Genomic DNA, 15,348 nt, shown 5'->3' on the forward strand with positions numbered 1-15,348 from the left:
GCGCAGCGGAACGAAGTGCTCACTCCGTTCGCAGGCGCTCGCACTCGCGCGCTTACTGCTCCTTCTGCTCGTCGAGCGGCTTGACTGGGGGCACGGCGCTGACGGCGGGGACGTGCTTGAGCATGCGGCCCCACGCACGCTCGTACTGCACAGCGGGGGCGGCGGCGACGCCGAGCTTGACCGCGGCGTCGAGGGGGAAGTCGACCCCGCGCAGGACCTCACGGCCGAAGAGGACGACGTCGGCCTGGCCGGTGGCGAGGATCGTCTCGGCCTGCTCCGAGTCGGTGATCAGGCCAACGGCACCGACAAGCAGGCCCGGGACGTTCTTCTTCACGTGCTCGGCATACGGCACCTGGTATCCGGGGCGGACGTCGATACGGCCCCTGCCGTCGTTACCGCCGCTGGAGACGTCGAGGAGGTCTACGCCCGCATCGCGCAGCTTGGCCGCCAGCAACGTCGTCTGCTCGATGCCCCAGTACGCCCACTCTTCCTCGCCCTTGGGGGTCTCCAGCTTCTCGGGGCCGGTGTACTCGAGCCAGTCCGTCGCGCTGATGCGGTACAGGAGCGGGCCGGACCAGCGCCTGCGCACCTCGGCAACGACCTCGAGCGACATGCGTGTGCGCTTCTCAAAGCTGCCGCCATACGCGTCGGTGCGGTGGTTGCTGAGCGGGTCGCAGAAGTTGTGGTTCCAGTACCCGTGCGCGCCGTGGATCTCGATGTAGTCGAAGCCGATCTTCTTGCAGCGCTCGGTCGCCGCGCCGAACGCCTCGACAATGCTCTGGATGTACGCGACAGAGGCCTCGCGCGGGTCGGGGTTCGCGTCGTCGTACGGGATCGCACTGGGGCCGGTCACATTCTCGGGCCATCCGCCGACGGAAGAGGGCGCGACCTCGCCGCCCTTCCACCCGTTCTCCGTCGCGAGGCGCTGCACCCACGGCGCATTCGTGGAGGCCTTGCGGCCCGCGTGAGCAAGCTGGATGCCGATCTTGGCACCCTGGGCGTGCACAAAGTCCACGACGCGCTTCAGCGGCGCAATGTGCTCGTCGGACCAGATACCCATGTCCTGCGGCGAGATGCGGCCCTCGGGAACGACACCCGTCGCCTCAATCATCAGGTTGCCCCAGCCGCGCAGGGCCATGGAGCCGTGGTGCACGAGGTGGAAGTCAGTCGCCTTGCCGTCGTCAGACGAGTCTGGAGAAGTTAGCCTTATCGGTCCGAGATAAGATCGCCGGAGGCTATCGAGGCGAGAAACGCCCATTCGCGCGGACCCCGGAGATACTTACACATGCACATCGGCGCGACCCACATGCGGTTCGGCCAGGTAACGCCGCGGATCGTGATGGGCTTGAAGAGCTGGGCCTGGCGCTCAGATCCCTCCTGCTTGAGCTCGCTGCCGATGGTCACGGCCTGGAGGGGCATGTAGGTCGGGTACTCGGCGCTCTGGGCGGGGAAGGGGGCCATGGGGCGGGGCGCCTCAGGCAGGGGCCCGGGCTGGTACGCGCCAATGTTGTTGGGGAGCTGCTTGGACTCGCTCATTGTAGTGCTACAGGTCTGGATGTGTTTAAGGGATGATGGGAGACAAGAACAGCAGCGTATGTGCAGGCTTTATAGTTGCTGGAAAGAAGTTCTCGAAATGTCTCCACATGCTGCCCCGTGCTACCTCCACCGCCGGGCCGGCGGCTTACAAACCACCACCCTCGCGCAGCGTCACGTCATAGGCGGAGAATCCCGTCGACCCTGCCCTTCCTCGCGTAATCTCCACATCATGTCAACAAAGATTGTTGAAAAACTGCCGGTGTACTGGGAAACCCACCGATCTGACAAAGCATGCTGCACATGAGGAGGACAACCTCTACCGCTGCGATCCACGGAGCAGATTTAGGCCGCTTCGGCTCCGTAGGTGACATGCTTAGCGAGCAGACGCGAGCAGATACACCTCCGCCGATCGATCGAAAGGCCCAGGTGGCTGAGCCAAGGCTGGAATGGAAGATCGACCGGCCGGCACGGCCGGCGGGTATGTCGTCTTGGCACCAAATATTTGCAGACCAACGCAGCTCCGACAAAGATATACATAGCCTGATGCAAGAGCACAAGCTGCTCGCCCCCTCTGATACTTACTCAGCTTTGGCTTACTTCATGCTATCCCACTACGACCCTTCCCCTCCAACCGACTGTCCGTTCGCAAGCAGACGAGCTCCTCGATAATGTCAACTTCTCTTCGAAACACAGTGGAAGTCTCATCGTAACACTCACTCACCCCTCGATCGACCTTCTGCCAGGTGATGCAGCCCACTCCCCACCTTTCGCTCCAGCTTTCGCTCCAGCCCTTCCGCGCCGAGCCACTGCTTCATGAGCCACTGCGGCAAAGCAACAGCCGGTGTATGGCCAACTAGAGAGTCTCAGAATCAAGGCATCGAGGGAAAGTTGGGTGGGATAACCGACCGGCCGACCGGCCGACAACACAAGATACTCGGCCCAACTGTACCACTTTGTCAGATTATGCTGCTGCCCAGCGCGTGCCCGGCGCAATCTTCTGGGCATCGGACGGTGCGTGCACACCGTGTGACCGTGTGGCTTTGTGCTCGGTTGATTTCCGGCGCCCCACAATGATGATGATTCAGCAATCTGCCGAGATCACTGGATGGTGGTGTTGCTCTACTGGCGACTTTCCGATATTCCGGAGAACTGTGCCATGGTAGACGTCGTGCTTGATCTCAGCTTGCAGCTTCTCGCGACATGCACTGCACATTGCTTCACTGTGTGCGGCTCCACTTCTGACTCGCACTGCTTCCCGCCGAGGCTGACTTTTTTTTTTACTGAGAAGTGTTCACTGGGCGACGATGGGAGCGGGAGAGTCGATGTCCAATCATGACAGATGGGAGAAGATAAGAGTTCAACGGAGTAGTCGACAGGAACGCCGTGTTGTTTTGCGGAGTTGCAACACCTCCGCCCTTCCCAACGACGAGATACCTCGTGACACTGTCTTTCCCGCCGTTCCTTACGCTCCGCTGCTGTGCGCTGGCTGTGCTGTGTTGTTCCTGGCTCTTACGTGCGCAGGACTCGGACAGTTGCTTCTGAGCATGTCCTTTAGGAGAAGAAGAGTGAAGACGGAGGATGGGCCGGAGATGGGACGGAGGGACGGAGGGACAAGGGCTATCTCGGCACAGTAAAGTTATTGCGGTGCCTTCTTGGGCCCACACCTAGTTCTCGAACTCACGAACTCAAAGGTACTCGAGCATTGTGGCTCGTTTGTCCCGTTTCGGGCAGGCTCGCTTGTCGATATGCGAAGACTCCACGCGAACAGTCCAGAGCCCAGGCCACAAACAAGCATACTCTGCACGTGAACCTCGCATGCACTGCTTCGTACCTAAAGTACCTGGCCCCAACCCTCGTATTCATCCCCTTCCACTCTTGCAATTCTGCAATCCGGAGAGAGAAGGAGTATCGCCAGACGACCAGCAAAAGAGCAGTCAAGAGGGAGCCACCCACGTTGTCAGGACGGAACGCGCCCATCCCGAGATTGTGTGGCGGTGTACGCCGCAAACTTTACTTGTCTCTCTTGCTCCTTGTCGCGTGCGGCGCGATGCGCCGGCGGCGCGTGTGGCGCGTACGTACATCCATTCCGGGAGACCAGTCTGGGGCACTGACGATACGGAGCTGCCCATTTGCTGCGCACTTCGTGGAGCTATGGAGCATCCAGCATACCGGTGCAAGTGGTGGGGTCCTTCCACTTCCTCGGGTAGAACCAAGGGTCGCGTGAGGGTCTGGACCGAGACCCTCGCTCGCTACAGTAAACACAACACTGGACCAAAACACCAAGCGGCATGTATGAGATACGGGTGTTCATCTGGCCGGATCATTCTACAGGAGAGGATTCGAGTTACAAAAGGTCTGAATTGAGAGAGAAAGTTCTATCCACAAACTGGTTGGGGGTCATTGTCCATGTCGCAATGTGCTACTACTACGCTACTGCTCGTTCTGTGGTGTGATGGAGATGCGGTTTGAACGCAGGTCCGATCGGGCTCCGCGGCTCGGGTGCCGGCGCGCACGGCGCTGCACGGCTGTGAGAGGGGCGGGGGCGGGGTGCTGGATGGCAGGGTGAAGGAGGTGCTGGTACGCCCCGCGGGCTACACTGCAAGCGGCTTTTGCTCCTTGCCCTTCTGCGTCTGGTAGGCCTTGTACTGGCTTTCGGACATGGGGCTGCCGTCCGGGTTTGTCGGTAACGGATGGGAGATTGCGCACTCCTGGCCCTGCTCGCTCTTGTGGTGTCGTGTGAGGGCGTCGAGGCGCGCAAACTTCTTCCCGCAGCCTTCGCACTCGAATGGCCGCACGCCGTCGTGCAGCAGCATGTGGCGCTTGCAGTCGTGCTGGCGTGCGAAACCAACGATGCTCTTCGGACATCCTTCGTATATGCACTTGTATGGTCGTTCGTCGTTGTGGCTTCGCAGATGACCCTTGAGGTTGAAGTGTCGTGTGAACGTCGACCCGCACCCTGGGATCGGGCACTTGAAGACGCCGCTGTTGGTTCGTCGGCTCTGCGAGGCGACCTCGGTGGCTTGGCTGGTGACCCGCATCTTGGCGACCTTTGGTTGGCCGTACATGTCGCCGGGGAAGTAGGCTCCTTCAGGCATCTCCATGTGAGAGTGGTGGGAGAAAGAACTTCCTTGCGACGAGATTGATAAAGCTGGCGAGGCGGAGCGGACAGAGGACGCAGAGCTGTGTCGGGAGTGAGACATGGACCTTCCTCGCATCGACGGAGGAAGCAATGTTCCATCGTCGGGATTCGTAATGCTCTGAAGGAAGTCGGCACTGCCACAGTCAGCATCATGATCAACAAAGCATGAGAAACGAGGCAGCTTTACACTCACGTTGAACCTCCCGCACCAACACCCCAACCAGTGCCCATAGCACTAAAGTCCTCGCTGCGTACCGCTCGGCGATGACCCATCGCAGAGCCGAAGGATCCACCCCTCAATCGGCCCTGAGGCACGACACCGCCAGGAACGCTGAACTCTACACCGTATCCTGGCGTTCCAGCTCCTGCCGCGGGATGGACGCCGTCGTTGAACGACCGGCGCCTGGGCGCAGACTGTCCCGCCTCCAAGAATCCTCGCTGCGGCTGCTGGTACATCTGCTGCTGGCCCATGGCCTGGGGGTTGAGGCCTAGCTCGCTGTAGAAGCGCATCGAATCGGGCGAGATCTGGCCCGGCTGCTGGGGCTGTTGCTGCTGAATGTTTGTGTTGATTTGCCCAAGCTGCTGCCTGCGGATGTCGTGGTCCTGCTGGAACTGCTGCATCGGCTGGCCGTAACCGTTTCCAGGCAGCTGGCGCGGGTCCATCGTGCTGTACTGGTCCTCACCGCCAGCCGTCTGCGTTCGCCAGGCGTTGATGTCCCGCCATTGGTCGTCCGCGACTGCGCTGCCACCAGACTGGTCTATGACGAAACCGTCCGGTCCAGCGATGCCGCTCGCCTGCACCTGTGCGATCGCCTGGCGCCCAAAAGCATCGCCTCCAGACGCATAGGACTCTGAGCGAGCTCGCGGGCGCATCTGGGGGTGCCCCGTTTCAAGGGACATGCCGTTGAGATCGACAGACTGAGACCAAGCTTGGGCGTTCGCGATGAAGGTCGCGGGGTCCTGGTTCGAAGTCTGGCTGCGCTGATCCTGTTGCAGGTTGTTCTGCTGCTCCTGCTTCCACTGGGCGTTCGCAGCATTCGCGCGGCGGAGGGCGTCGTCAAAGATCCCCTTCTGGTCTCGCAGGCCGCTGATCGGGGTACTGGGCTGAATGGTGATCATCGGGCCGTCCGCGTTCGGGGCGATCGGGGAGATTCCAGCCATGCCCGTCAAGTGCTCGAGGGCGGGGTTCGCTGGCGGCAAGAGGCTGTTGCCAAAGTTGCCAGCTCCCTGCTGCTGCTGCTGCTGGAGCTGATGCTGGTCCATGCTAGTTCCGACGAGCGAGTTCATAGATGGCGAGCTGGAACTGTTGGGAATGACGAGAGCAGGCGGAGACTGGGGTTTCGAGAAGGAAGGCGAGTTCTGGTCAGGCGAGATGACACTTGAGCGCTGGGTGCCGGGCGAAGGGGCGACAGCACCAGGTGTGCCCACGCTCGAGTTTCCTCCATAAGGGCTCGCGGCGTTGTACGGGCTCGGGGCCTGATACGGGCTCGGCGCATTGTAGGGGCTCGGTCCTCCGTACGGGCTCGGGGATCGCGTAATGTTGTTGGATGCCGTGTTCAGCTGCTGCTGGTTCGGCTCCATGAAGGGGGACGCCACGCGCGAGACATTTCCCGGCGTGCTGGGGCGAGAGTTGGGGTTAGAAATACTGCGATTAGTCAGTATGAAGCATCTAGCGCGTCACTCACATCTGGTGAAGCTCATCGAGCTGCTGCTGGCTGCCGTGCCAGCTGCCGGGACGGCTATTGTTCATGGGGTCCAGCATGTTATTGTGCTCGCCAGATCCCAGGTTCGGGTCAATCATCTGCTGCTGGTGCAGATGCGGCTGGAACTGCTGTCCTTGGAAGCCGCCGTTCGGCTGCGAGGCCGATGCGATGATTGTGCTGCTGCTCGTCGGGTCAAAGGGCACAGACTCCTTGCGGTCGATGCTGCCGCCTGTGTTGGGATGCAGTTGTCGGTGCTGCTGGTGCTGGTAGTCGCCGCCGCCACCCTGCCATCCGTCGTCTCCGGCCATTCCCTGGGGCTCCTCGGAAACGTACATGGTGCCGTACTGCTGGTCACCCTGCTGCTGAGTGTACGTCGGGTTGGTGGATGGGTAATCAAAAGAACCCGATGACTGTTGCGGCTGCTGTTGTCCGTAGAACGTGTCGAAGGAGGGCGGAGACGCCATGTTCGCGCTGAGGCCTGTGGCCCTTTGGGAGAGTCAGTTTCTGAGACGAACGTGTGGAAGAAGGGAAAGGAGAAGGGGGGATGGCGGATGAAAAGAGTCTGAAAGGAAGGAAGGGGCGACTCACTGGATGTTAGTTATTGTTAAATGAGGGAAGGCAAAGTCGGGAACGCCCTGTGCCGTGGATGCAGGCAGTTCCTTTGTTGGCGGGGGGGTGGTTAGTTCGGGATGCAGGAATGGATGGGGATCGGAATGAGAGCGATGGACGGATGGGTAAGTGGGGGGAGTGGACTCTCTCTGTGTGGTCGAGTGACGGTGGACGATCGGATCGTGAGTGTGACGGCGGGCAGACGGCCCGAGGGGGTGCGGCGGAAGCGAGGTGCGTCTGTCAAGGTACGCCGAGCGAGGTGGTGGTGACTGCGATGCAAGATGGGTAGGGAAGGTGAGTGTTGTGGACAATGACGCCGGGGGGGGGGGCGTAAGTGCGAGTGGGTTGGTGTAAATTGAGAGTTGACAGAGGAGGGCTGGAGGATGGTGAAGATGGTGAGGAGGGGGGGTGTGGGTGGGTGGATGGATGATTGTTGACAGGATAAGTAGTCAAGCCGGACTGTGGTTGTGGTTGCGGCGGGGGGCAGGGAGTGACGAGATGGTTGGGATGTAGTAGATATGAGTAAGGCGAGCGCTGCGCCGTTGTGCCGTTGTGCCAGGCGAGTAGAGTAAGGAGTAGAGTGAGTGGCCTGGCTGACTGGGCTGGCTGAGCGAGGCATGCAGGTCCCCGCCGCCTGAACGCCAGTCCCCTGAGGATACGCTCTCCTGCCTGGGCTGACAGCTCTGAAGCAGCAGTGCCTGGGCGCCTGGGCGGTCTGGCGAAGTGTACCCCGAGTAGGGCTTAGGCGCCATTAGTCTGCATGCTCTGCACTCGATGACCCAGCCTATCCCAAGCCTCGCTCGATAGATACCAGCTTGAGCCCAGAGGCTAGGGGGACCAAGGCACCCACCAGCAATTGCACACTCCGGCTCCTGCCTGCAGAAGCTCATCCCCTCACGGCATACACCCGGCGCAGACGGCAGACGGCGGCACTGGGCACACGCAGGACACAACGCAGGAACCGCGCAGGAACCGCAAGGGACATGTCAAGCTCTGCTTTTGCGCACTTGCTCAGTGCTCGACGCTGTGCCTGAAGGGTTTTCACACGTGACCCAGGCTCAGAGACGCTCGGAATATCCGTGCCTGGCCAATCTTGCAAGGGGTTCAACTGGGCACGCAAGGGGAAAAGGGCAATCATCAGTCTCATCTCTTGCTTGGGTGCAATTTGATTCCGCTTTACTCTTTCTGTGATCCCTCCCCTCCACCTTTCCGATAACCCACCCGCCTCCACCTTTACGATCAGCTAGACGAGTTCCGAAACCAAACCGGTGCAGCGACAAAAGCATCCCTACACCGCCCGCTCCAGCCAGCTAACTCAACATGAACTCTCCCAAGTCTGTCGCCTACGGCTGGGCCGTGAGTCACTAACCCCTCCCCAGTCACTGACTTCTAGGCCCTTATCGTGGCGACCGGCATCGGGTACTACTTTGCCAAGGGCGAGAACGAGAAGCGCTGGAAGGACCAGCGTGCCCGCGGCCTTCGCTCGCCGGAACACCAGGACTGTAAGTGGACTAGGTCATGGTTGGCTTTGCCCGCCTTGCCCGCTCCGAGATAGAGCTTTGGGCTTTAGGTCTGGGCGAGCTTGGTGTCCCGTCCCCTCCACCACGCAATACATCTACCGACCGACGAACCCTCGCTAACAATCACAAGGGAAGGACAAGCTCGCCGCCGCCGAGGAGGAGATGCGTGCCGAGATCCAGGCCAACGCAGCCAAGGCGAGGGCAGCAAAAGAAGAGCAGCAGCAAAGTACTCGAAGTGTATAGCGGGCAGACGTTTCTGTAGATCTCATTCCTTCCCTTCGCATGGCATAGCATCGTTTCACCACTACATCTCTCCAACTGTTTCGCCGTTATCAGCGGTGCTCAGTCTCCTGTTTCTCCTGGCGGGCTCCATTATCAGCCCGCGACTTCATGGCCGCTGCCCGTCCCATCGTGGTCATCGTGGATGTGCCGATGTGGCCGCTGGATCCGAAGTTCTGGGGACGGTGGCTTCTTGGGTTTCTGACGGGTTCCATGGCCCAGCGAGATGGAACCAGCGACACTAACGAGAGTACGCGCGCCACACAGTCCAACTGCGCCTGTTTCAGACAAGTGTTGCACAGCACTGACTACGGCCCGAAAGCCTAATGGCTTTACAGCTTCGAGGGTATAGGTATCAATTACATGTCGGCAGACGTTTGCTAACAAGTTACGAAACCCCCGTAATCTTCAGTACTATTCTTGATCGTCCGTGTTCTGCCTCTTCTTGTTCCGAGAGCGTTCGGAGGATGGGGAGGTATTGGGAGCTCCACAGCACCGCTCCGGCATTCGGATGTGTCAATGTTCTCCTGCCCGCTGGCCATGTGTGCCGATCACTTATCTGCATCGCACACAATGCGCGAATGAACCTTGTTGCTAGGACTGAATGGGCAAATGAGTGTGCGTGAGCGTATGTAAGTCCATGCACACGAGCGGAGTCAGTCTGATCTAGTCTCGTCCGTCATGTCAACTCCAGAATCTCGCCGGGAAGGAGCAAAGAGCGACGCGCAATGCCTCAGGCCACCGCCGAGGCTCCCTAGGCTCTCGAGGCAATTGACGACTGCCGCGCGACCTCAGACTGGCTGCAGGCGAGCTCTCAAGATGAGGCGGAACAGGTCAGGATTGAAAAGAATATTTAAGCCTTCGGAACACAGCACAGGATCGCCCATAGACCCTATATGCTGGCGCAGAGGAGCCGAGTAATCCGAGTATCGGAGCGCCGAAGGACGTCGAAGTATCAGAGCACTCGAGAGGACGGATAAGGGACTGAGGCAGAGTGAGGCCCATGAGGCGGTGCAAAATAGGATAATCACACTCGTGTTGATGAATCGCGAAAATCCTGACTTACGCACCGGTGCACAAGTTGACGCTATTGCTGTGCAGAGCTTGAGGCCCTGACGTCCATTCTCCCGAGGACATGCAGACCGTACCGACCGACGGAGAGCGACGTTTCAGCGTTTCATGTTCCGCCCTTCTTGGGTCCTGGCGAGATTAGCACGTTTCTCGTTCTGACAACTCGATCAGACATGCTTGTTCCTGGGAGCAGGAGGAGTGGGCGGGCCTGTCCTGGGACCTAGGGGGCCTGGACGGACCTGGCGAAAGACTCGCTGCTTGTTACTCATCCTTCCCAAGTTGGGCGATAGTCGCGTGGCAATGTCAAGATTCCGACGGATCCGCGGTGGAGGGGCTGATCTCCGCCGCAGCCTCCTCGTTGCTCCGAATTATCGACGACCTCCACTTTCCGCCACCTGCATTCTCCACAAAGTCGTCGACTGACCTTGACCTTCCTCCACCCTCCTCGACCACCTGGCCCCTCCTTTACTACGACTCTCAGCAGCTGAGGAAGAAGAAGAAGCCATGGCCCCCATTAAAGCGCCGAACCCCTTTCTCCTCCTTGGCGTTTTCACCGCCTCCATCGTCACATTCGCCATCGTCACTGAGCGCCGCGCGATGGATCCCCGGAACAAGCGCAAGGAGTCTGGACCCAAGACGCCACTGAACGCGGAAAAGATCGACATGCCGACGAAGCAGCGGGTGGTTGAGGGCATGAACTAGGCGGCCCACATCAAACGGGTTGAGCCAGTACGCGAGGCTAACCAGCTTGGGAGCTTGGTGCAGGAATCGCCAGCGAACGTCACTGGACGACCGACAAGCCCACGATAGCCAACCGGCTGCACTAAGCTTCGCGGGTAAGCGACGAGAGGAGGCGAGAGAGAGGGGGACAGAGACAGACAGTGAGTCCCCAAATCTGTGGCTCTCGCCCACAGCTGTCGCATCGATGCTGAAGCTGACCTTCCCCAGTCTGCGCAGCATCAACACATTGTACCTATGCATTCACATTATTCGCCGTCCACCTCGTCGCCGCCGCTGTCCCCCCATGTCTTCCAAGCTCACCCTCACTTCCGCCGGAACACGTCCCCCAAGCGCGATCATTACTTGATCAGGTGATCATGGAGGATTAGAGTTCGCAGTGTCAGCTAAACGCTGGGTGGAGCGCCCTTTGGTCTGGCCGACTGGATTGGGCAAGGTTGGCGCTAGCGGCAGCTGGACTTACGCATGTCGACTGGTGCCGTTTGCAGGAACAGCGTAAGGAATGTAGCGGCGGAAACGTAGATGAGCTGCGGAGAGGAACCAGCAAGTGGGGCTTGCAATCGCCGTAGACGCTGCTACAGGCACATACCATGAGCTTGATCAAAGTAGTGTCAGCTGAGGATGAAGTGAGCTTGGCGCTAGGTACGCTGCGCAGCAAGTGTCAGAGACGAAGAGCTAGAGGTTAGAGCAAGATGGACACCATGTCTCCTTCGCTTCTCGAACGTGAGGAAGAGGAGCGAGGGGTGGTAGCGAGCGGCTCGGCACTCCACTAGTGAGGAACCGCAGGAATGACCTCTCAAAGTCAGTTTCACACAAGCTCAGCCTAGCCACGGCTGGACCGAGAGGGAGTCGTATGTGCTCCGCCGGAGATTGCAGCCCGCGCTATCGCTGGAACTCCGAGCTGGCCACACACGCTGATAAGAAGACATCTCCGTCCACTGCTCGTCGTCTGTGATCGCGAGCAGGAACACGGGAGTTGCCGTGGAGCATCGCTGCACCGCAGAGACGTAATTAGGACGTAAGCAGATCCAGAGGCTTCTTTGCAGAGCGACGTGGTTGCTTTGAGCGTTTCAAGGTCGTTTAGCACACCTCCCTCGAGGTTCAAGGGGCCTGGGGAGATAAGAGATAGGCGTGCTGCCTACCGGCCTCGATAGGCGTCCCTCCACTTCGAACGCCTGCAACCTCATCCGGCCGGCACTTTTAGCGCGTCCCACTTCCGGGTCGGTTACCGATCTAGCCTGCACCCAGGGGCCCAGGGCAAACGATGGACGGTGACGACACCAGGTTTCGACCGATCCAAAGGACAACTTCGATCCGCTCCAGCATCCATCCGGACGACCAATCCATCTCATCTGACATTGACTTGATTCATCACCTTCAACTACACATACACAACCACTTCCACCAAAAACAAACACACATCCGCGGACGACTCCACAGCATTTTCCACGAGCAGCATCCACCATGTCCACGTCCTCTCAACGCCGGGACGTGAGGCGGCCGACACCCCGGCGCCGCACACTCAGCACGCAATCTCAGCCCAACTCTGACTTTGTCGACTTTCTGCATCGTCTCCTTGACATTCTCTTCACACCGTGTGTATCTGGCTGAAAGCGGGGGCGGAGGCTTCTGCGCTCAGAGCTTCTGTTTCGTCACGGCACAGAGCCGGACCATTGCCGGATAGGACTGAGCCAGGGCTAGAAGACGAAACAGGAGACAGGCAGCAGGGTTGCGCGGAGCTTGAAGTGACTTGACGAGCTGACAGCAGAATAACCTACCCACTACGCCTCATCCGAGATGTGATAACGTCGCCGCTCACGATCAGCGTCGTAGTGAAGACGGCGCTGCTGGCGTTACTGCTGCTCGCGAGCGCGGTGTTCAGCTTCCTCGCCGTCGGCGCCTTCTGGTGGAGCTGGGGCACGGGCGGCAGTGTCGAGACAGAGGGGTGGCTCGTGTACGGCTCGCGCACGCACCGCACGCCCCACGCCGTGCTCCCCATCAACCTCGACCGCTTCCAGGAGGACCTGCCGTACGACGTGCAAGTCGAGCTCGAGCTTGTCCGCCCGCACTCGGACGCTCCCGAGACCGGTATGCCCGCGCGCTGACCGCGCATGCGTCCCGCTGACAACAGCTGCTGACGATTCAGGTAACTTTATGGTGTCGATCGAGCTCCGCTCGGTGCGCAACCCAGAGCACATCGTCATCGCCGCCGCGCAGCCGGTAAGTTATTGCTTGTAGACGCTGAACTGACACCAGTCCCTTCCCCCACCCCCACTCTCGGCCGGCCTCGTCAGCCTCCCGCCGTATCCGGCCTCGCTACTGCCACCGTGCATCATCCCGTGGCCATTCCGCTTCCTCTGTCCCTCCCGCATCTTTGGCTACGTCAGCGTCCCGAATGCGAAGATCAAGGAGCGCCGGCGCAAGGGGTCCCTGATCCCGCCAGCGCGCGGAAACGAAGTCGTCCTCATGACGAAGGAGCTGCTTGGAGGCGTCGTCGTGCGTCCAGGTCGCGGTGACGGCGGTGTTGGTGCCGTCTTCGTCAGCATTGGTGAGTCCGAAAACCGCCTGCTCTAGCTGCCGAGACGACCTGCCAACATCAAGCTGACCCCAGGCCGCGAGGATACGCACGACAACGCCGGCTACCACCGCGAGGTGCGCACGACGGGCTGGGTCGTGGTGCGCTTCGTGCCGCACCCAACTGGCGTGCGCTGGCTGCTGACCTCCAACCCTCTGCCGCCCTTACTCATTCTGCCCCCGCTCAGTCTCGTGCTCACAATCTCGAGTGCACTGCTCGGCTTCCTCGTCATCTCCTGCTGCTCGCGGCGCGGGTACCAGCAGCGTGCGCGCGCGATTGCAGAGAAGGAGAAGCGCGACGAGGACAAGGACAAGAAGAAGATGCGCGGCGAGGTCGAGGGCAAGCTCGACTTTGAGGACCGCGCCGAGCCCTTCCGCGGCGGCGCGCAGTGGCAGAAGTTTGCGAGTGCCACGGCCTCTCGTCCGAGCCATCTCAGGAATCGCACAACGAGCCGCGGAAGCGTAGAGGTGAGTTTGGCAAGTTGGGCGCAGGCCCTGGTCGCGGTTGTGATGTGGAACGGCGGTGGAAACGACGAGCTAAGCCATTTCTGGTATGTGAGCTGACACCAGGTCGAGCTCCCCTCTCGCGGATCCGTGGACACGCCGACGAGCAGCACGGCCACGACGGGCCTGACGGAGAGCGCGCTGGGCAGCATGGCCAGCCTCGACTCGACAGCTACGAGCGAGACGGCGACGCAGACGGCCGCAAGCGCCACGAGCAGCGGAGCCGAGTGGGACTCGGAGTAGACGAGTAGACTTCCACTACAGGGCGCTAGACGCGCCAGAGATGTATTTGTTACAGCCATGGGCGAGCATTGGAATGGTGACTGTGACTGGCCCTTGCATACAAAATGTCCATGAGGGGGGTAGGTATCTCGATACAAGCTACAGATCCTCAGTACGCAACCCGCGCCCGCGGGGCGTGGTACGTCTCCCACTCCAACGACTGCTTTGGCGGCAGCCTCGCGCGGTCCAAGCGAGGATAAGTCCGGGGCGGCGCGAGGGGGACTTTCAGCAGCAGAGTGGTGTTGACAGCGACCTCCCACTGCACGCTGCCCACGCTCCGTCCCTCTCTCCCAGCCAGTGCACACACAATGCCCCGATTGGCCTCCAGTCTCGGGTCGCACTCCCCCATCAGCTCCCTCGGCACGGGCTTGCGGAGGTTGTAACTCTCGGGAGGTGGGGAAGAGTCATGCCACGGGCTCCAGGTGTGGTTCATAACGGTGCGGCAGAGCCGGCCGACTGACCGGATATCTGTCGGCGGTCTGGCTTCGGGCAAGGTGTCCATCGCCGCCTCCCATGCGTCAAACACGAGCTGGTCGGTCAGATACAGCCACTCGTTCCAGGAGGGGAGTGACGGCCACGTCCGCCCTTTGGACTCCTGCACGACTCGGGATCGGTAGTTTGTCAGACTGGGGTCAGCCCCGCCTTGTCCTCTGTCCTCTGATTGCCCACTGATACCCACCGGTCCAGCACGGAATCGAGGATCGCCCACGTGAACACGTCCGCTGACACTGCGCCTCGAGGGGAGCTCCGTCGCCATCGCTCCGAACCCACACGGGCTGCCCAGAGGACTGGCCCGATGCTGCCCGAGATGGGGAGCGAGGGGAGCTGCCCGCCCTCCGCTGGGCGGGGGAAGGCGAAGCTCCATGCCGGGAGGGGACGCAGGGGCGCGTCCCGCCGCAGCGCTGCTGGGGGAGGGTACGTCGGTGAGTCAGGCGGAGAGCTCGAGGAGAAGGAACCAGAGCGTGAGCTGACAGTCGAGGCGGCGCCGATGCTGCCCGTCGACAGCGACCGAGTGTGGGCGTTCATGGTCGTGAGAGGTGCGAGAGGTGCACAGAGAGGAGAACGAGCATCGTGTCCATGGGTCTCGTGGGTCAGGTTATGTAGAGGATGGTTGACCGAACCCAAGGCAGCTAAGGCAGGATAGTGCACAGTCGTGTGAACGCTAGGACACTAGCCCGTACGCGTCCCCACGTCTCCGCTGGTAGGACGCTCTGCGCTCCACACAAGCCCACATCTCACCATGACCCCCCTCACCGAGATCTGCGCATGCCTGTGGAGAGATCCTCAGCCTGCGCCAAGCGCCCAATGCCCGTGCCGGAGAGAAGCATGCGAATGCGCCATGGGCCACGATGCAATTGTGAGAAGGATGGCAGAACCGAAAAACGATTCAGAT

At 60.6% G+C, this 15,348-nt stretch overlaps 5 protein-coding genes across 5 annotated transcripts; 2 read left to right on the forward strand and 3 right to left on the reverse strand.

Moving 5' to 3' along the window:
* Positions 1 to 52: 52 nt before the first annotated feature.
* A1Q1_05630 (oxidoreductase) lies at positions 53 to 1,536 on the reverse strand (the record flags this gene model as incomplete). Its single annotated transcript, XM_014320839.1, has 2 exons — positions 53 to 1,191; positions 1,284 to 1,536. The coding sequence occupies 2 exons, from the start codon at positions 1,534 to 1,536 to the stop codon at positions 53 to 55; spliced, it is 1,392 nt and encodes a 463-aa protein (XP_014176314.1).
* Positions 1,537 to 4,127: 2,591 nt separating this feature from the next.
* A1Q1_05631 (uncharacterized protein) lies at positions 4,128 to 6,842 on the reverse strand (the record flags this gene model as incomplete). The annotated part of the gene is made up of 3 exons (XM_014320840.1): positions 4,128 to 4,809; positions 4,869 to 6,320; positions 6,361 to 6,842. The coding sequence occupies 3 exons, from the start codon at positions 6,840 to 6,842 to the stop codon at positions 4,128 to 4,130; spliced, it is 2,616 nt and encodes an 871-aa protein (XP_014176315.1).
* A 1,465-nt stretch (positions 6,843 to 8,307) lies between these two features.
* On the forward strand, positions 8,308 to 8,750 carry A1Q1_05632 (uncharacterized protein; the record flags this gene model as incomplete). Its single annotated transcript, XM_014320841.1, has 3 exons — positions 8,308 to 8,343; positions 8,423 to 8,489; positions 8,638 to 8,750. 3 exons carry the CDS (start codon positions 8,308 to 8,310, stop codon positions 8,748 to 8,750), a joined length of 216 nt encoding a protein of 71 aa, XP_014176316.1.
* Positions 8,751 to 12,059: 3,309 nt separating this feature from the next.
* A1Q1_05633 (uncharacterized protein) lies at positions 12,060 to 13,924 on the forward strand (the record flags this gene model as incomplete). Its single annotated transcript, XM_014320842.1, has 6 exons — positions 12,060 to 12,190; positions 12,364 to 12,683; positions 12,742 to 12,815; positions 12,999 to 13,143; positions 13,207 to 13,724; positions 13,784 to 13,924. The coding sequence occupies 6 exons, from the start codon at positions 12,060 to 12,062 to the stop codon at positions 13,922 to 13,924; spliced, it is 1,329 nt and encodes a 442-aa protein (XP_014176317.1).
* A 140-nt stretch (positions 13,925 to 14,064) lies between these two features.
* A1Q1_05634 (uncharacterized protein) lies at positions 14,065 to 14,820 on the reverse strand (the record flags this gene model as incomplete). The annotated part of the gene is made up of 1 exon (XM_014320843.1): positions 14,065 to 14,820. The coding sequence occupies one exon, from the start codon at positions 14,818 to 14,820 to the stop codon at positions 14,065 to 14,067; it is 756 nt and encodes a 251-aa protein (XP_014176318.1).
* Between the last annotated feature and the right edge of the window lie 528 nt (positions 14,821 to 15,348).

Source organism: Trichosporon asahii (assembly GCF_000293215.1).
Source record: "Trichosporon asahii var. asahii CBS 2479 unplaced genomic scaffold scaffold00075, whole genome shotgun sequence".
NCBI classification, from domain to species: Eukaryota; Fungi; Basidiomycota; class Tremellomycetes; order Trichosporonales; family Trichosporonaceae; genus Trichosporon; species Trichosporon asahii.